This window comes from Poeciliopsis prolifica, unplaced genomic scaffold, assembly GCF_027474105.1.
Source record: "Poeciliopsis prolifica strain line A6 unplaced genomic scaffold, Auburn_PproV2 SCAFFOLD002, whole genome shotgun sequence".
Classification (NCBI taxonomy): domain Eukaryota; kingdom Metazoa; phylum Chordata; class Actinopteri; order Cyprinodontiformes; family Poeciliidae; genus Poeciliopsis; species Poeciliopsis prolifica.
The window spans coordinates 6,879,868-6,900,134 of NW_026562377.1; the positions used below are offsets into that span (position 1 = coordinate 6,879,868).

At 35.1% G+C, this 20,267-nt stretch overlaps 3 protein-coding genes across 3 annotated transcripts in view; all 3 read right to left on the minus strand.

Annotated features, from left to right (window-relative positions):
- Nucleotides 1–509, minus strand: part of pde4cb (phosphodiesterase 4C, cAMP-specific b) — a 97,981-nt gene extending 97,472 nt beyond the window's left edge. Inside the window, exon 1 of the mRNA XM_055056798.1 lies at nucleotides 401–509. The gene's annotated coding sequence lies outside the window, so the exon portion shown is untranslated. The remainder of the gene's footprint in view (nucleotides 1–400) is intronic.
- A 1,859-nt stretch (nucleotides 510–2,368) lies between these two features.
- LOC129377187 (uncharacterized) lies at nucleotides 2,369–9,226 on the minus strand. Its single transcript, XM_055056977.1, has 4 exons — nucleotides 8,763–9,226; nucleotides 7,003–7,311; nucleotides 5,403–5,566; nucleotides 2,369–3,246 (listed from the first exon to the last, which is right to left on the minus strand). The coding sequence occupies exons 1-4, from the start codon at nucleotides 8,821–8,823 to the stop codon at nucleotides 3,202–3,204; spliced, it is 579 nt and encodes a 192-aa protein (XP_054912952.1). The 5' UTR covers nucleotides 8,824–9,226; the 3' UTR covers nucleotides 2,369–3,201.
- Nucleotides 9,227–9,532: 306 nt separating this feature from the next.
- Nucleotides 9,533–17,378, minus strand: mpv17l2 (MPV17 mitochondrial inner membrane protein like 2). The gene is made up of 6 exons (XM_055056964.1): nucleotides 17,184–17,378; nucleotides 15,579–15,799; nucleotides 14,325–14,486; nucleotides 13,821–13,897; nucleotides 11,047–11,175; nucleotides 9,533–10,497 (listed from the first exon to the last, which is right to left on the minus strand). Exons 2-6 carry the CDS (start codon nucleotides 15,766–15,768, stop codon nucleotides 10,477–10,479), a joined length of 579 nt encoding a protein of 192 aa, XP_054912939.1. The 5' UTR covers nucleotides 15,769–15,799; nucleotides 17,184–17,378; the 3' UTR covers nucleotides 9,533–10,476.
- Between the last annotated feature and the right edge of the window lie 2,889 nt (nucleotides 17,379–20,267).

The following is a 20,267-nucleotide window of genomic DNA, read 5'->3' on the forward strand; positions in this document are numbered from 1 at the left end:
AATGAAAAAGATGCGGCGCTTCAGAGCTCAAATAATGCAAAGAAAACAAGTTTATATTCATTTAGAAACAACAATACTGATGTTTTGACTCAGAAATCAACATTTGGTGAAATAGCCAGGAGGTTTTAAACGGGGTTAGTTTTTTCCACATATACAATGTGACTGTTGGTCATTGAGGTAACTTTAAATTGACGCCTCGTGATGAACAACAACCGAACTATTGTCGCTCCAACCTCACAACACGTGAAGCCTGGCAACTCTGAACAACAAGCCGTATTTTTATTTCCAACCATTTGCACTGAACAACGCGGTGCCAGGGGGGAAGCGGAGCTTCCTCTCTGAGCGCATCATCACCATCATCTCTGCTCTTCAAAGGAAAGTTTCACGGTTTTTCACTCACCGAGTTTCTCCCTCCACAGGAGCCGTTTGCGCTGAAGGTCACCGTCACGTTACGCTGCTGCACTTATCGCCGCGGCCCATTTTATTGCCGCAGTTAAAACCTGGTAACTTTAGACTTCAAACTCTGCAACTTGCCACCCGGGCTGCGTGCCCGGCGGCGTCACTGTGACGTCGGCCGGAGGGTCACATGACAGGAAGCGGCGGCACGTAAACAATTTTACTACGCCGAGCACGAGGTCTCTCTGTCTCTCTGTCTGTCCATTGTTTACGCGTCAGATCCAACATTTATGCCAGTCCTCAGCATGCTTTTCATTAAATCCACATTTATATCTTAGTTTTTTGTTTTATTTCAGCAAATTTCGACAAAACGCATTTAAATCTGGACTAAAACTAACCTTTTAGTTGCTTTTGAACCATAATAAATGGACTATTCACCATTTTAGCGATGAAACTTCATAAAATGTTGTTTGATTACATGATGTTTGGTTTGTATGTTTTCATGCTATAAATTAATCCAATAAACTTGATTAGTCTGACGTCATCCTAAATGTCATTTTCATCAGCTGATCATAATTAACAGAAAAAAATACCTAAATATTTGCATGTTTGGAAGAAATCTATATGAATAATTTTCAATAATATAATTTATTTACCACGCATGTAAAAATGTAACTGTGGATATTTTAAGTATTTATTTTATTCTAATGATTATGGTTTATGTTTAATAAAACACTTAATTTTTTATAAAACCCATATGAAGGGATTTTCAATACAGGCATATAGACACTTAAACACTCAACTTTTTACTTCTTTAAAAAGAAAACACTATAAACAGATGCAAGAAAGAAAAAATGCTTATTTTTAGATGCTTATGTTGGTAGCAAACTCAAATTCCTTGTTTGTAAGAATAAATTTGGCAAACCAGCAGATTATAACTCTGAAATGCAGTGTTTTAATCTAAATGGATTCTTGTTTCTTTGCATAGTTATAATGAAAACGATTTGCAAAATGTTTTTGTTAAATGTATTGTAATTGTGCAGTTTTACTTTATTTCGTCAGGATGACTGCAGTTGAAAATAGCTTTGTGTTTAATCGCTGGCATATTGATAGAAATTATTAATCTGCACTGTCTCTGTGATAAATAAAAACCTTTTACTCAGAGCTGGTCTCATATAAAAATAAATCCAAAAGAAAATGTCTGGCTTTATGTTACAGAGAAGTGCTTTAATCCTTATAATCTACTATCTGCTCCATAGTCAGATCTGCAGATTTTTTTTCATTTCTTTTAGTCGTCACATTAACTATATTTACTATTGAACCAATGAATATCCACACAATCAGCTGATCAGTCTTCAATCTTCTCAGTGACAAACAGCCTTATAAGGTGAACCAGTGTGACCAGAGCTACCAGTAACTTCACTTTCTCTTACCTTTTTGGGTAATCCTGCAGTCAGCAAGCTTTATCTCTGGTTGCTGAGTTATCGATGCAGGGAAACTTGATATGTTACCGTGTGGGTGGGGGTTGTGTCAGGGTAAAACAAAAGCCTGGCTCCTCTGGTATGTTTACATACCTACTAACATCAAATGTACAAAGACGATGCAGGGATCATTCATTTATTGAACAGCTGCAATTTATTAAAACCCCTGACTCACATCAAGTCATTAAGACAGCAGCGTCATACTACAGTATCCCAGTAATAAAATAATGTTAACAGACATTAAATGGGATTCATTTAAAGGTGTAAAATAAAAACAGAACCCATCTTTAAGATTTGAGGTAATAAAAAGCGTTTACAAGTTTTCCATTAAATATTCTTGGTCATTTGGAAAGAACTGTAGATATAAACTATACTTTTTATTGCATATAATATAATATTACCTATCAAAACGCTCACGCATCATATCGTAGATTAACAATTAGATTTTTTTTGATTGCCTGGAAGAAAAGGTCTTGATTTGTACCAGTCAGAAAAACTGAAAACATCTTTATTCTTTCAGATATGACAACTAGAATAGCAACATTTTTACCTTTAAATTCTCAAAAGACACGTTACAGAAATCACCATTTATATTGCAAAATTATTTATATTTCTGGAACATTTCACTTACTGCTACATTACAACCACAAACTTCAATGTTTTTATTGGGATTTTATGTGATGGACAAAAAGTAGCACAGAGCAGAAGAAGAAATGGAAAAAATAAAAATTAATTTTCTTGCAAAGTAAAATGTGGAAAGTCTGGCATTCATTTGAATTCTGCTACTTTTACTCTAATAACTGTAGAAATCCATAGTGAACAAGTAATCTAATTAGTAAATATTATAGATTATAAATAATTAGTGACATTTGGTGGTGGCTGCATCATGATGCGGGAATGTTTGCCTTCAACACACACAGGGAAACTGAGCAGAGTTGATATGACCAAAGAAGGATGGAGATAAATGGAAATCCTAGGAGAAAACCCATCAATAAAATATTTTTAAGCATTTAGATTACATTATTCTACGTGTTCCTGTAGAACAGAAGATTTTAAGGATTCATTTCACCATTTTTATTTTTTAGGTTAACTCTTTTCTCAAAGGAAAGAAAAGCAGAGTGAGGTAAGAGTTATTTGATTAGAGTCTGAATCTATTGAATCACCAGCAGTGAAGTAACCAAGTCAAAGTTGATCAAACAAAAGTCCAATTTACGATTATATATTTAAACTTAAAGTCCCTTCTGACTGTTGTTGACATGTTAGGTGTTGATTTACAGCCCAGATGATGATGATGAGTTGTTGTCCAGTGAAGAAGAGCCTTCTGTCATTTTGTGTACTGAGCGAAGGGAGAGGTTTCGTTCACTTTACCCTGGAGAAAAGACAAAAGAAGTTCAAACAATCCGCCTTTACCATTAGAGCTTCCTGCTGCAGCCTGTTTTGATATCATGGATCTTTTGGACAACTTGCTCTGACGAATCATTAGTAGAGCAGGTGTTTAAATTAGGTAACCAATCACCGCTGTTAGCTTAGCTAATAGCAGTATAGCTAAACTTGTGGGATCTTCCTCTTCCTTTCTTCCTCTGATGTTTTTAAGAGTATAAATAATTTCCATTATGACATTTGGTAATAAGACATAAATGAAAATTGTCTTTTTTTCTAGTATGCCTTTTATTTAATTTCCCTTTAATCAAGTATATTTGAATTTAATTGAACTGAATTTGCATTATATTCTTTTGAGAGCTCTGCCTCATTTATCAGAACAAACTTATTGGTTAAACACAGATTAAAATTCTTTTTAATCTATATACATATAGATTAAAAACATAAACAAATATAACTTATCACACGTTTTAACATGTTAGTCCTTTTTCCTCCTTCTGTTGTCATTTATTAACTTTCCACGCATAATTTGCAGAATCAGCTTTTTCCACTGCCGCTACTGTTGGTTATGTATTTTGTGTTGTTCTCCCTGTAAATGCACTCGGTTCTAGTCCAGCTCAACGACCTGACAAGGTTTTACTGCAGCTACAGTCATGGAACAATAAAGACTTACAAAACAGACTCTTTAAAAGACAAGCTGGCAAAATCCAACACTGCATATTTTCCATTTTAGCTCGATTGAATAAAGGTGTTATCTTAGGGTGTGACATGCAGCGGTATTTCACTGGGGCCGAAGTAATAAGTCTAATTTCTCCATCATGCAGAGAGAAACCCCCTGCTTGATCCTGCATCTGAAATAATAATTGAAGACTCCAGGATGCTGACAGAGTCTGAATACCTGCTGACAAACTGATGGGAGGTTGATAAGTTCTGTTTTGAAAAGAACAAAGCTCTGTCATCAAAGGTTCACCACACTTAATGTCCTTTGAGATATTTTCACACACGTAGACAGTTGCCCTTAGGCTTCCTGTTTGCGGAAAGAAAGAGTAGCAAACCAGTGAGCTCACTGCTGCGGGGAAGAAACAGAAAAAGAAACACGACCGCTGAAGTTTAAAATGCTTTCGGCAAACGATACGTCAGAAACTATCTTTTTTTCCTTTCTTGTCAGTCAGTTTTGTAAAACTGAAATGTTTTGTTGTCTTTACTTTTAACAATTTGGTCATTACTAGCTAACACTGCAAAAAAAAAAAAAAAATCTTACCAAATATTTTTGGTTGGTTTCAAATGCAAATATCTTAATACACTTAAGACAAAAATAATGCACAAGTTACTTTTCAGCAAGATACGGGAGATTGTTTCAAGTCAGTAATTCTTGAATAATTATTTTAAAAAAGCGTTTTTTCCACAGAGAGATTTTTTACACTTACATCATGAGAAAGAATATCTTGTTTTGAAATAATTTGTAAGTGGAAGTAATTATTTTTTAATCAATATTGAATAACTATTTACTGAAAACAAGCCTCTAAAGGAAGCTAGTTTTGTTTTATGTTTAGTGTAATAATTTGCACTAGAAACTAGACCAAAAATACTTGGTAAGATTTTGTGTTTTTGCAGTTTGAACACTGTAAAAACATGTATAGTGCAACCAATTTTACTTATTTGTATAATTACACGTGTGAACACGGCAAAAAAAAATCATATATCAAAATATGTCTAGTTTTAACTAGAATATCTTAGTACACTTGTAATAAGACAAGTAACTTTTCAGCATGGTATTGTAATTTAAGTAAATATCTACTTAATATTAATTTTAGAAAGTGTTATTTCTACTGGCAGGTTGTTGTACTTATAAGACAACATGTTTCCCATGTTATAAGTAAAATAATCTGCCAGCAGACCTGGTCCGTTTTCATTAATATTATGGAATTATTAACTAAAAACAAAGCTCTATATCTAGCAGAAAAGTTACTTTAAAATTTGTTTTGTCTTATTTAATACGTACTAAAAAATTTGCACAAAACTGTAGATCAAAAATACTTGGTAAAAGTTTGTGTTTTTGTAGTGCAAAGCTGTATATTCTGCTTTACTGGAAAACATAAGTTAAAATCAATTTTAAAGCTTTAATCAAAACAGTTTTGTGCTCACCATTGGAACGTCTTCGAGCCTCTCAAAGTTGGACCTCGACGATCTGACGCATTTCACCGTTATAACCACCAGTAAGAGGCCAAAGACGATTGTAAAGATGCAGATGACGGCCACCAGGCCAGGACTTTCCACCAACTTGTAATTTTCCTTGTTGCCTGAAAGATCTGAGGTCAATCACACAAAGAAAAACTGTAATTAATAGGTTATTAAGAGTGGGCAAAACATAAATTTGGGATTTCTGAATATTTCAGAATCTGTACCAAAATGTCACTAAGTTGGGGTGAAAAGGAGGGTGGGGGAAAATTGTCTGCTTTGCCCAGCATAGTGTTGCCAACTCTTCAGAAAGGAAATGTGCCACTGGTTGGCCATAGACTTCCATATCTGACTAATGTCATGTCCTACACTGGATGGCTGGCCATGAGGAAGTTACTGTGATAGATGTTGTAGGAGAAAACAATATAAACATTTTTAGTTTCCCACAAAGGTTCTTGAGCTCTTGGGATCCTGATCCTAGTTTTTTAAACTACTTCCTGTAACTGTTGTAGGACATGTTTGACTCTCTGACCAGTCATGGCTTGGACACAGAATGTCTCTGGATGTCCTGAGCTATTTGTTTCTGGGATATTAGCAGTAGATCTGGTGGCTTTATGCTCTGCAGCTGCTTTCAGCTCATCTACTTGTAGCTTTGGAGGTCAAATAGGTAAAGACATTTAGATCTATTGTATGTCTTTTGTGGGTAGATTGCAAAACTCTGTAGTCGGTTGGAAACCAACATCTGCTCAGTAATTGCAACATTTCCTGTTGGGTTTCTGTACTATTTTCAATGCCATTTGCTTTGGTTAAAAGTTATTTTATAGCTGATTTAAAATATAGTTGACCTATTATGCTTTGTTGAACAGGTTAGAATAAGTTTGTGGGTTAAACAAAACATGTTCATTGCCTTTTTTACAGGAAATAATCCTTAGATAACGAGATTTTAGTGTGGTCAGTTCTACGCATTTGAGCTCTTTCCACATTGAGCTGTTTTAAGGCGTCTTGTCACTTTAAATCCAAATGTGTTGCTTCTGGCCACGCCGCCCAAATCAGCTTTTACACTCGCACGTGAAAATGACTGCAAACAGATGCGCAATTATACATCTTTGAAAAGCGTAAGTGGAGCCTCCTGCACAACCAACAAGAATATAAAAAGTGATTTCTAAAAGGTGAGTCAACAACAAAACACTTGTCATTTCCAGCAGCCATTGTACAGCGCATACAGCAGTAAAACTGGCTGATCAAACATGCTGAGTTCTACTTAGGTTGTTAGGGAACGGGCTGGGCTTCACTGGGGTTCCTAGGTGAGGTGGAGTGCTTGCTAATTTGTGATGTTACATTCAGAAAGTTTTTGAAAAGGGTCATTTTAAAGACTCCAAAAAAACATTAACTAATTGCTAAAAACTGGCTGTGTGTTTGTTTTTTTTAAAAAACCTTTGGCCTGTTTTTAGAAGCAGTAGAAACCCAAATGGAAGTTCAAAAATGTGTAAAACATGACTTTTGTATAATATCTCCTCTTTAAAACACTGTAATTCAGAATAAATCTGAGTCCACACAGTAATCTGACCTGAAGTGGTTTTGTTCCCCGATGTACCAGCTGTGACATTCAGAGACTCTGACGTTAGCGGGACCGTCTGGTTCTGAGTGACGGTCTGATCAGACGTTTGGCCGATCGTTGTGTTCAGGGGAGCGCTGCTCGGGCCGGTCTTCTCTGCTGTGGCAGTCTGTGGTGAAGCTGAAGTAAGATTGGGGGTCGTCTGTGTCGTCGTTTGGAGCTGGGGTGTGACGGTTGATGTTTTCACTGTGGGTGATGATGCTAAGCTCTGGGTTGCACTGGAGGCACTCGTAGCCGTCACAGTAGAGGAAACTGAGCTCCCTGCAAAAGGTAAACAAAAGAAAACAATGTGATTACGTACTTATTGATCAGGTTGAGCTTCGTAAACAATCATTGGAATTTTAGGGCTGAGAGCATAAATGACATTTCAATTATTAAAAGATATATTTCCTGTTCACTTTAAAATGACTGCAGGTTCATCCAGAGCATCTAAGCTGCTACCTTGTTTATGCAAGATGATTATTTCCAATGCCAAGGTGTATGCCCCTCCTGTATTTTTAAAGTAAACATCCTACGATTTTGGCTAGCTAAATTAATTTGCCTCTCAACTTGCTCTAAATAAACTCACTCTGATAAAATCAGTAACAGATGTAATGAAACAGGCAAATTCAGTCTTATTTTAGGCAAAATCAAGATCATGAATGCCCTCAAAGAGCCTGTTGGAATATATTGATAAGACCCAAAAATAAACCATTAAAATATTAATCAATAACCATCTCTGCCTTTGACAATACTTCTTAAAAGTAAATATTCTTTTCACACTCATGTAATCTGGCCACATAGAGATAAAAATGCCTTTAATTTGATTGATAAAATAGTATTGAAGCACAAAAAAGTGTTTTCTTGAAGATTCTCTGGAGTATAAAGGGCCACATAAAAAGCTATGGCGGGCCGAGTTTGGCCCCCGGGCCTCAAGTTTGACACATATTCGAAAACTTCAGATCAGTTTCTGTGTCGACTTATTTGATGAAAGTTGAAAACATTTAAATACCTTAATAAAGTAAAAGTCACTCATTTCAGAAAGTAAAAGTGACGCTACATGGATTCATTTGACAAAGCAAAATATTTCAAGCACCTTTTTATCTTGTAATTTCAATTATTTCAATTTTTAAAAACCAATTAAAAACTCAAAATTTAGTGTGTCACAAAATGATGAAATCTAATCTTTTGCTCAGTTGATTCGCGATAAGGAAAATGTCTGGAGCTTCTGGGTTAGCTGCTTTGACTGTTTTTGATGAAAATGCAAATTTCACAAAATGTCAACAAGTGGTAAAGATAAAAAAAACAAAAAACATTTATAAACCATATAAAAAACTCTCATTGACTTTCCAATTCAGTGGCTTCTCTACTAACTTCATTTACTGAGTTGTGTCTTATTGAGGAGCAGCAGGCTCTACATTACAGACAGCATTAACTAAATATGACTGTCGCCAACCACATCTTTACTTTTGCCCACACACTAGAAATATAAATATGAGCCATCATTTACAGTTTAAAATGGGTAAACTTTGATAAATGTTGGTTAAACATCTGAAAACGTCGCCTTCCTGTCAGCAGGGAAACACCGTGCACCACACAACCACCTCCACTGAGCTTTCAAAGCTTCCCTCTTCCTGTTTGCATAAATTTGCATCTTGAACGGGACTTAAGAATAAAACTCAGGCCTCAGCACATTAAACTTGTGAATTTAGCAGCCAGAGAGGTTTACTCACCGCGGCAGGCTGTCGCTGTGAGCAGGCAGAGCAGGACAGTGAGGTGCATCGCTGCCGGCATGTTGAGAGAGGAAGCGTCTGGCGCTCCGTCATATCAGTGACATTCAAACACAAACCCGCAGGCTCGCATCCTGGACAGCAGGATGTGTTCAACAGGAGCAGCGAACGTGAGCTGACGCATATCAGATGCTGCAAATATTTGAACACAGTGGAGTTTGTTTGCATTGCTGCCGGCAGCTTTCCACTGATTAAAGGCACTTTCTCTATGTTGCTGGGTTTTTTATTCCACTTTCTTTTCTTGTTTCAGGTTAAACTTCTGATCGCACATCACCTGTTAATTTCCTGATCTGCTGACCTTTATTTCTAATCAGTTTGGGAATCGATTAATAGATAATAAACAAATGAAATGTATTTATCTTTTTTATTTTTAACTCTGCTGTATGAAGTGTTACGGTCATTGTAGAAGGAGGGAGACATTTCTACCATTGTAGATAAAAAAAAAAGATTAAATTTATACTAAATTCAGAAATTATAAGGTTAATCCCAGAAATGTTCTTAATTATTTTTTTTTTAATTTCCAAGTTTGAAAAGTCAAGAAACTGCTAGAAAAATTCATATTTTGAGATTAATTTGAGACATTTTCCAGAGAAAACATGAACATTTCTGAGTCAAAATTATGAGTTTTGGAAAGTTTCTGAGTTTAAAAATCTAAATTTTTTGCCTTTTCAAACTCAGGAATTAGATTATAAATTTATACTTTCATGCTCAGATACTCCAGTCATATAAACATGCCAATGGGAGCAAAACACAATGATTAGGAATAAAATCAATTTAGGGAATAATGTTTTTAATTATTCATGTTTAATTCTGCTTTAATGTCATGTAATAAATATATTCTCCATCTTCATACTACACTGATTATAATTCATTTTCAAGACAAAACATATCAACAAAAATTTTAAATTAAAAAAAAAAATCTATAATTTCTTTACAGACTTTGACAAATTCTCTACATCATTTAGAAGACTGCAATAGTATGAATAAGAAAAACTACAAATATTTAATTGATCAAATTCACCCCAAAAACCCAAATTGATAAATTAATTGGTGGAAACATTTTGTTTCACACATTAAATATTCAGTTTAACAGGATTCAAGTTTATATTTACAATCTACAGTTGTGTGTAATATTGGATTTAACTAAAATCATCTTCATCTCAAGCATCATTCAGAAGGAACCATAAAGGATAAACAGTCAGCAGAGATTATTTGGCACAAAAATCTTGAGAACTGGAGTGCAAGTTAAGGCAACAGTTCTCATGGTGAAACTGGGTTAAAAACAGTTTGGAGTTGAATACAGAAACATTATAAACAACATTGAATAGAGAGGTACCGCGTCAGCATTTAGCTTTAGTCGAGACAAAACGCTTCAACAATCACAACGTCCGGAAACAGGAATATCAGCGGTGAGGGCAGTGAAGCTGCTGTCATCCCTGAATGCAAAAAAAAAACAGAAAGCAAATTTAAAAATATGCAGCTCCTCATAGATAAATGCCTTCTGATAACGGAGGAGGAGTTAGGGTCTGAAAATATAATTAAAATGTTCTCTTGCATTTAATTCACACAGATAATGAAAAGCTCTAAGCTTTTTCCTCCAGCGGTTTAGAAGTTGTCGGATCTTCCTGCTGTGGATCCACAGAGCTGCTGTCCGGTGTCAGACCTGCTGGGTCTCATCCTGCCAACAAAACAAAAACAACAAACACAAAAAATAAATAAAAGTGACTGACGACTGAACACCGTAGACAAAAAAACACTGAACTATTGCGTCATGAAAGCTACTTCTCTATTTCTGTTTTGGGGCAAACAGATATTAATAACCAGCTATTTTTTTCTCTAATAATCCTTATTATATTATTATATTAATCCTTATTATATTATATTATATATATATATATATATATATATATATATATATATATATATATATATATATATAGTGAGGTTATATATATATATATATATATATATATATATATATATATATATATATATATATATATATATATATATATATATATATATATATATATCAGGATTGTTAGCAAAGGAGATAATTCATTTTATTTCCAATTCAATGAAAATTTGATATTTTTCTCTGCATTTAACCGCTATAATAAAGCTCTCATTTTTTGAATTTAAATTAAAATATTCTAATCTGATGAGGAAAAGATTTCAGAAAAATTTTAAACTGTAAAAAAAAATTGAAAACAAAAGAGTCACTCACTCTGTGTTTGAGATATGAGAGGTAGGTGTCCCATCCTAATGTGATAAAATTAATGTACACGACACGAAACTTGGGTGACAGAAAGTAAAAGTTGATGGCCTGCGCAGCGGGCCAAACACACCAGTCCATCTGTCGGAAAAAAAACAGACCAAAACCAACAGATTAACAGAGCAAACATCATTAACGAGAAAGCAAGGCACAATAAAAACAATGCAGCTCTGGGTGTTTTCCATCTATCATTAGATGAACAACCAGGACTTCTTTACATCGACCCAAAAAATGCTTCCAATAACCAGATGGTGTTAAGCTAAATATTAGCCTCTTTCAAGAATTACTTCTTTATTGTATGTGTTCATAAACCTGAAAATATACAGCACCTTTTTTTGTAGTTTGCATAAACTTTAAAAAAAGTTATTAATAGAAGCTGCACAGCAGCAACAGAGTAATTAAATGTTAATTTAAGTTTTTAAAAGACGGGGACTGCTGCAGTCGTTACAGAGGGACAGCGGCTGCAAAGATAAATGTGAAAAACTTAAAGTGGGAATTTAAATGTCAGCATGTTCAGTAACTGGAACATTTTTACACTAACAAGGTTTCCACTTCCATTTTCTTTTGTTCCGAGGAGAAGGAGCTACATATTTAACCCTAACGCATTACATTTTATTGATTACAACCACAACTTTTAATGTACATAACATTTTAGACCAGAACATTACTATGAAGGTGGTCAACGTTTTACTTCTTATATAAATATATTTTAAGAGTGACAGATATCTGCTTTTGACTGCCCTGAATCAACATTTTGCAGAAACATTTTTGTTTCCAATTACAGCTGCAACTCTTGGTCAGATTTAGTTCCAAACTTTGACTAGACTCTCCTGACACTTGAATAATATGGTTTCACTTCAACAGTTACAATTTTATTTTGCTGTTGCTCCATGTTTGGGGCATTTTAAAGTCATTTAACCAGAACAACTTCTTGGTTCTTCTTTGTAGCATGTTGCACTGGATTCTGTATCAGAATGAAGGGAGCCAAATATAAACACACACCACACTTTTCAGATATTTAAAAAAAATTATGCATCAACTACCAAAATTTGTATAATTCTCCATCTAACACATAAAATCCCAATAAAATGTTGAACAACGTGACGAAATGAGAGAAAGTTCAGGGGTGTGAATACTTTTCCAAGGTCTTCTAAATCCACATTTTAGTTTTTTATGGTATCAAAGCAGATGATCGTTGGCAAAGATCAAACTGATAACGCTCAACAGATAAATGCAGTTTTGTTGTCCTGACATCAATTATGTGACTAAGCAAAGATTTCCCAGATATAAGGAGTTGCCAAGGCAATCCTCTGGGAAACGTAAAGTTGTTCCAGAGAGAAAGGTTAACTAGAGGTCGACCACAGCTGATTAATATTATTTCCTTTCTGAAACTTGTTTCCAGCGTGGAAAACTACTCAGAATTACAGATCGAGGAAACGTTGTTGTTTACCACCTGCAGATTTCCAGAATGTTGCTTCAAACGTTTGTTTTTATTCATTTATTCTGTTTTGAACTCCAAACAATTCAGGATGTGATGAGAAACTATTGGCTCAAAGTGACTTCACAAAAATATGTCATTTTCATCAGACATAGAAGAGAAATTAGCTTTAAACTATTGAAAACATTTTCCATCATTCCTATTTTTAAACTTGTGCTCTTCTGATCAAGAGCAAAGAGAACAAAAATGTTATATATTTTACATAAAGTAAAATTCACAGAGTGAACTTATTTTGTCAGTTAAAAGTTTGTGATGTGTCAGTAATCTCTGCTCTGTGATCTCGGTCACTGCCGCTCTCACAAAACCAAAAAGGAAATGTTTGTCATTATGGATACAAGATGACATGATTGTTTAGAGGTTTTCATGTGTGTTTCACACGACGGACCAAGGTTATTACAGTTAACTAAAGCCAACAAAACTGTTTTCTCAGTTTTGTTAGCTGAAATAAATAAAAGTGATAAAGGTGAAAACTTATTACTACATGGACAGTATTGTGTGTTTATAAAACTAACAAACATACTTAAATTATAGAAACAAAATCCTTTGTTTTTGTGTTTATGAATCCATTTGAATTGCCTTTTTTTGTTTCTTTCCACCCACACAAGCAATTTCCATCAGTTTTTGGCAAAAACACTAGAAACAGCTGGTTGTTCAACAGTAATTGAATCCATTTTTCAAAAAAACATTTTAGAAAAATGCTTTTTTATAACATTTATATATACATATATAAAAAAAAGATTTGTCAAACATTTTTACTCAATACTCTTTTGAGTAGTCATTATCCAATCAAAGTATTAAAAAGCTGAAACTACTATAACCACTAAAAACTAAAACTAAACCAGCACACATACTCTAATTAAAACTAACTGAATTAGACAAACAAAGTCACAACAAAATAAAGATAAACTAAAACAAAAGCCCTGAAATTATTATAACCCTGCAACAGACATTTAAAAGCTTCATGCTACCTACAGTTCTGCATTTCCATTTTAATAGAAAAGACTAATATTCTATTTTTCATTTGTATTAGAGGATTCATTTTGTCCTTGAATCTGAAAATAGAAACACATTTTTGCTTTAAGTGTTAGCCTTCATAATAAAACATTTTACTCTGTGTTTCTCTCTTTCTCTTGGTGAGTTTTATTTTGTAGCAGAGGGGTTAAAGTGCATGTCTCTTCGAATGGAAAAGGTTGCTGTCTCTGTCAGAGACACTTCCAGGTGAACTTGCCTTATAAAACTCCCAGAACTTTTCTCTGAACTCCGCCAATCCGTCCCATAAAGAGCGTCCCTGCAGCAGATCCATACCTGTGCAAAACCAGACATGCGTCAGCCACAGTCGTCATTAAAATCAGATAAGGACCAAAACACAAGCAATGAACTTTAATAAACACGACTGAAAACGTCAGTAAGATCCGTAAACAATTTATCATAAATGTCCTTTGAACTCCATTTAACTCATCTTACTCACAACTTTACATACAACCTTTGACTCAGAGCAGGATTTCTTCAAATCATGCGTCATTATGAAAACGTTTCTCTGCTCACACCCAATCTAGTCTTAAGGTGTGTGTGTGTGTGTGTGTGTGTGTGTGTGTGTGTGTGTGTGTGTGTGTGTGTGTGTGTGTGTGTGTGTGTGTGTGTGTGTGTGTGTGTGTGTGTGTGTGTGTGTGTATGCACAGCGGGTGGAGAAAACATCCCGCTCACTGCCTGTAAACACCCCTCCTAGTCCTACCTATGAAATACCACATTCCCAGCGTCGGGGAGGCGATCAGCTGGTCCACCAGAACCTTCTTGCTCAGCGTCTTCAGAGCTTTGCCCACATAAACTCTGTCCAGCCAGATGTACCAGTAGTGCAGCACTGGGCCCATGGAGCAACCAACCACAAACATTCTGCCTTCAGGGGGATAAAGTGATGGAAAATACGAGCAGAAGAATAGCTATGAGTCACTGAACAGGTTTAAACATGAAACAGTTTATTCTCTTACATTTGAGCTAAACTATGTGCAAAAAAGGAGGATTATTTTTAAGGGCGTGTAGCATTTCAGCTCTGACGTTATGAAAATATTAAATGATTTCACTCTTATTATTAACTTGAGCATCAATGGCCATAAACTGCTTCTATAATATCTTTTGTTTAGTTATCAGGAGCAGAATTTTTGAACAACCTCTTTCTTTAAAGAAGCATTGTGGAGAAAACACTGACATCTAGTGGCAAGGTTGAAAACTTGAATTTTCTTTTTTTTAATATTTTTCTGGGCAACTTTAAAGCTGTAAAACTTTAACAAATGTTGGGTCCTGAGAAATGGAGAAAAGTAGACAGGTAGCAAATAATCAACCAGACAGTTACGTTTTCTCTTGATCACTCGCTCAAATGTTGAAAAATATTATTATTATTATTTTTTTTTTTACTATTAGGGATGCAGCTGACAATTATTTTAATAATCAATTATTGTATCAATTATTTGGGGAAAAAATGGCACCCTATGCAAAATTATAATTTAACCACTTAAGTTTATTTTGTACAATATTGAAAAATGTAAAAATACAAGCAGATTAGTTTTTCTAAATAAAAAAACAAACATTTCATTGCCTAAAATACAATAACACAGCATTCCTTTAGCATAAGCCTGGTCATTTGTAGCAAAGGATCCAAAGTTTAAAAAAAAGTTTAAAAAAATACTTAAACAAGTAATTTTTCTTTCAAAACATGTTGACTATTTTTTCAATTAACCAATTAATAACTGGATACCAAAAGGTGCTTAATTGGAGAACTATATAGCATTTGAACCAGCTGATTCAATGCTACCGAGTCCACTCTCACAACAATTTATTAAAAGTTTAAAACATTAGCTCGAAAGCTTAATGTTGGCAACAGTTTATTTAACCAAAACAGATTTGAGGTTAATAACTATTTAAATGAGTCAAAGGTAACCTTAACACTGCCATGGCTTAGATTATTGATGCCGTCTCTCTGCCCGACCCTCACCTGTCCTCCTCCAGTCCCGGACTCGGCCCGGCTCCCTGCGGTTTTCCCGAGTCTGCTGCAGGACGTCTCCCAGCGACAGCATGAGCCCTCCGCTCAGCGTGTTGGTGAGCAGCAGGTACCGGCCCTGGAACAGAGGCCTCCAGGAGAACCGAATCCGGACCAGAAACTCTTTACCCGCCCGGGGAAGCATGACGACCAGAACGCAGAGACAACGCTATCATCTGTCAAAGAAAAGAAGGGAATAATGTTTACTTTGTCTTTGGTTTCAGACAACCTGAGAGCAATCTGACAGTCAGGAGAAATAACAGATTACAGCTGAACATCTAATCCTAACTCAGGGGTATCCAAAGAGTGGATCAGGGGCCATTTCTGGCCCTTGAAATTATTTACTTTGGCCCCTGAACACAAATCAAGGATGGTAAAAATTTGGCTGACAAAATTAGGCAACAGTCTGAAGCACTTTTTGGTGTTTTGGCTCTTTAACAGATTTCATACAAATGTAGTTTATTGTTGATCTGGTAGAACTAAATTAAATAGTAATAAAAAAGTCACAATAAACTATTTTTGGTCTTTAATGTAATGTAAACTCCTGGACCACCATTAGTTTAAATCAGTTTTGGCCCCCAGTGTAAAAAGTTTGGATATCCTAAACATTTCTGGGAGGTTATGAACTGGAAACCAGTGGGAAAAATTAACTCCCATAGTAACTTTTATGAATATAAAACAGATTAGGCTGGAGAGGAACCGTCAATATAAATTAGGTTGTACATGTTTCCCAAAACATTTATAACCTTCATGCTTTCAAAAACATATGAGCCAGAATATTTAGAACCATGTTTGTGATTTGTGAACGTTTTTCCTGATTTGTGAAACCTAAAGGGCGGTTTTGGACCCTTTCTTTGCATCTGGATCACACCAGAACTTCTCTAATTACAAAACTACAAGACCAAGACACTTCAAACCCGAACCAGATTATTTAAAACCATTTTTTGGATTCGTGAAACTGTTTTCTGACTTGTGAAACTTCACTTAACAGACTGCTGCAGAACATCTTTCCTTCCAGCAGCCATCACCATCTATAATAACTCTTTGAAGAATTAATGAGTTACACCAACATTTAATTTTAGTGAAGTTTCACAGTCAGATAAAGGTTTCATAAATCCCAAACACGGATTAAAATAATCTGCTATTCGAGCAGAATAATCTAATCCAGATTTAAAGTGTCTAGATGTTGAAGTTTTTAAACTAGAGTCGATTAAAGATGCGGAAGGTAGTCAAAAATTATCCCTTTCCAGAATCAGAACCTGGAATCGTAAACCAACTTCAGATTCATCAGTTAAATATCCATTTAGTTAATAGTCGAATGCTTCGTGGGTCAAAGTTCACGCAGACAGATTCAGCTGCTGCTTGTCTAGTAAAACATTAGCTTCAGCCTTTCTGCGGGGTTTCAAGGTGGAATTAATAACACATTTGTTCCAAACGCGGTTAGAATCGGCATTATTATGAAGTATTAAACAAACATATTGGCCCATTTGGGACAATTTAATGAGAAACATAAGTGGCAGCTGCTGAATGTCACATGTAGCCAAAGGAACAGGAGCAAACCTGAGCCGGTGTTCTGTCGCTTTTCGTTCCCCCACAGATTTATATTTCCGCTCACTCCACTTAAACTAACTCCACTCTAACTAACCGGAAATAATCACAATTATCCTTAATCCATCAGAATAAATCAAAGGAACAAAAAGCTCATACCAAAAGTACAGGTTACTACATAAATTTAAAGCGTTCTGGCCGGAACAAATGAACGCATGCGCAGGAAAGAGATTTACACGAGTGAAGAAAAAGTTAAAGCGCCACCTTCTGATTAGGAGTGGAATCAACTGTCACAAATTTATCATTACACTGTAACCAGAAAAGGTTTTAGCTATTTATTAAAATTTATTAGAAGCATACAAAAAATATGTATGTCTTTACATATTAAGGACACGTGTGAAGTGTTTCTTCAGAGTATAATTGTTTCAATAGTTAAGAAGTAACATATTTTTACACATTTGTACAGAGTGATGTTTTATTTTACAGTACAGCATCACACAGAATCATGTAAACTCCACTTCTGCATTTATTTATTCATTTGTTTATTTTGTTAACAAGCAGATGGGAAGCAGCTTGGGAAGCCGAGACGCAGAGGGAAGCTTTGGATCTGGGATCACAGACATAACTGCAACTTAGAGCAGAATAAAAATACAAAACAAATACTAGGTTATTTGGTTTGAATGAACTGCAGTTAATTTCTTGAATTTAAGGAATGAACTGCATATGAATAGCAAAGACTGAGGAATCCTTAAATAAAGAGAAATGCAAGCCCAAACTCCCAAAGTTCATAAGATGATCTAAAGAGTTGTGAACTCTCTTTCCCCAAAACGTGCGCTATTAATCTGAATGTTGCTGGATTCCTTTAATCATTTATTTTGAATAGATATACCTGAGCAGCAGTTCTTCTGAGTGTCTTACCTCTGATCTGACCACAAGTAACTTCAACCTACCACAGCGCCGCCTGCAGACCGCTGCTGAAAAATGCAACTAAAGATCTTTAATTTGTTAATGATTTTCCCATATTTTTAATGACTCTAAAACAGAAACATTATTGTATTTTTAAAATGACAAATTTTTATAAAATTATAAAAATAGAAACAAAATAATTAAAGCGAATATTTAAAAAATGATCGATACCTCATGTCCTCCCATTATGGAATAAAAATAAATAAAACTAGTTAAAATCATTAAGAGATTTATAAAATGATAGAAATTCTACACAAAGTTTTATATATTGAATAATAAATAGCTTTATATATCAAGAAGTATCTGTCAAACTCGCCCAATTAACTTTTCTGCAATTTGGTCCAAAGATTTTATCATTCCACAGGCTGAGATTTATACTCAGCTCTTTCCAGTGTTCCTTTGGTATTGATTTTCCTGCAGTGATATTTCTCACAGTGAAAATCATAAAGTCGGTGTCTGCTTTTGTAGAAACGGCAGCAGTGGTTACTGCTGACCTCCTGATCAATAATTCAGCCTCTCCGGCAGCGCTCATCAATAATAAATCACCGGTTCATTATTTGAGGTGGAATGTTTCAGGACTCTCATCGCGGCCCGTGATTGGTCAGAAGAGCTGTCGGTCCTCTGCGGGGTCTCTTAAGCCCCGCCCACATGTCAGTTTCACAAAGGCCGAGTAAAGATGGCGGCGTTCCAGTGACACAGGAAATGAGTTTGGCTTTCAAAACAAAGCGTTTCTGAAAGCAACCGCTGAGAAATCTAAGCGACATTAATAACTGAACAATTAAGCATTTAATCCCTGTTGATTACAAATAAGAAAATGGCTACAAAAAATGTTCAAATACGTGTCACAAAAGTCCAACAAAATAAATGATTTATTCAAAAGCTCACTAAAACATAAAATACTTACATGTGAAAATAAGTCAGAAGTTGCTTTTCTGTCTTTTTAAATTGTAGATGAAGCAAACATTTTAAAATTTCACTCAGTGTTATTATTTTATTTCAGATTTTTAAAGTCTAAAATATGTTCTTAAATGCCAGAAAAGAAATGTTGGAATACGTATTAAAAAGCCATATTTGTGGTATTTTATAAAACACACAATAAATGTTAAACTTGTGGACTCAATTCTTGATTTAATATTCACGTAAGTTTTATGAACATATATGTCACTTAAAGCCTGATTTTTATGACATGCTGAGTGTATGAAAACAAATGTACATTCTGGACCACAAAACATTCTATATTCTTCACTATTCGTTTATTTCTAATATATTCAAATAGATAAATTACCAGTGAAGCTACACTTTGCACAACCTGCATGGGAATAAAATTAAAACACAAATCTAACCATGTGAAAAAGCTGTTTCTACAAGCAATATTTTAGTTGGTGTGCAATAAGCTTGTGAATGAATGGCTTTTTTCCAAACTGCTTTAGTTTGCAAAATGTTAATTCTTTCTATTAATATTTTACTTGTAGTTCTCCAGGTACTCCGGCTTCCTCCCACAGTCCAAAAACATGACTGTCAGGTTAATTGGTCTCTTTAAATTCTCCCTAGGTGTGTGTGTGTGTGTGTGTGTGTGTGTGTGTGTGTGTGTGTGTGTGTGTGTGTGTGTGTGTGTGTGTGTGTGTGTGTGTGTGTGTGTGTGTGTGTGTGAGTGTGTTCATGGTTGTTTGTTCTGTCTGTCTCTGTGTTGCCCTGTGTCAGACTGGCGACCTGTCCAGGATGAACCCCGCCTCCCACCTGGAACGTTAGCTGGAGATTGGCACCAGCGCCTCACAACCCCACTAGGGACAAGGCTGTTAGAAAATGAATGGATGATATGGTTCACACGCAAATTCGATTTATTTACAAAGTAAAGGATCATTAAAAAGTGCATAATTATTCAGACAATTGTCTGAGTACCAATGGGCCAATCTAATGATTGGCTTGTAATTATTCACAATAATGGCCTGAGTCAATATTTAATTTTTTTTTTTTTACAAAAGTGATTTGACAAAAAAAGAAAAAAATATCACCACTTCATTCTTGCAAATTCGGAATAAAAAATATTACTTTTCTTGTGGCAAAAAAATGACATTACTTTAGGAAGATGCTGAATCAATATAAATATAAAGATAAATTACTGAAAGAACT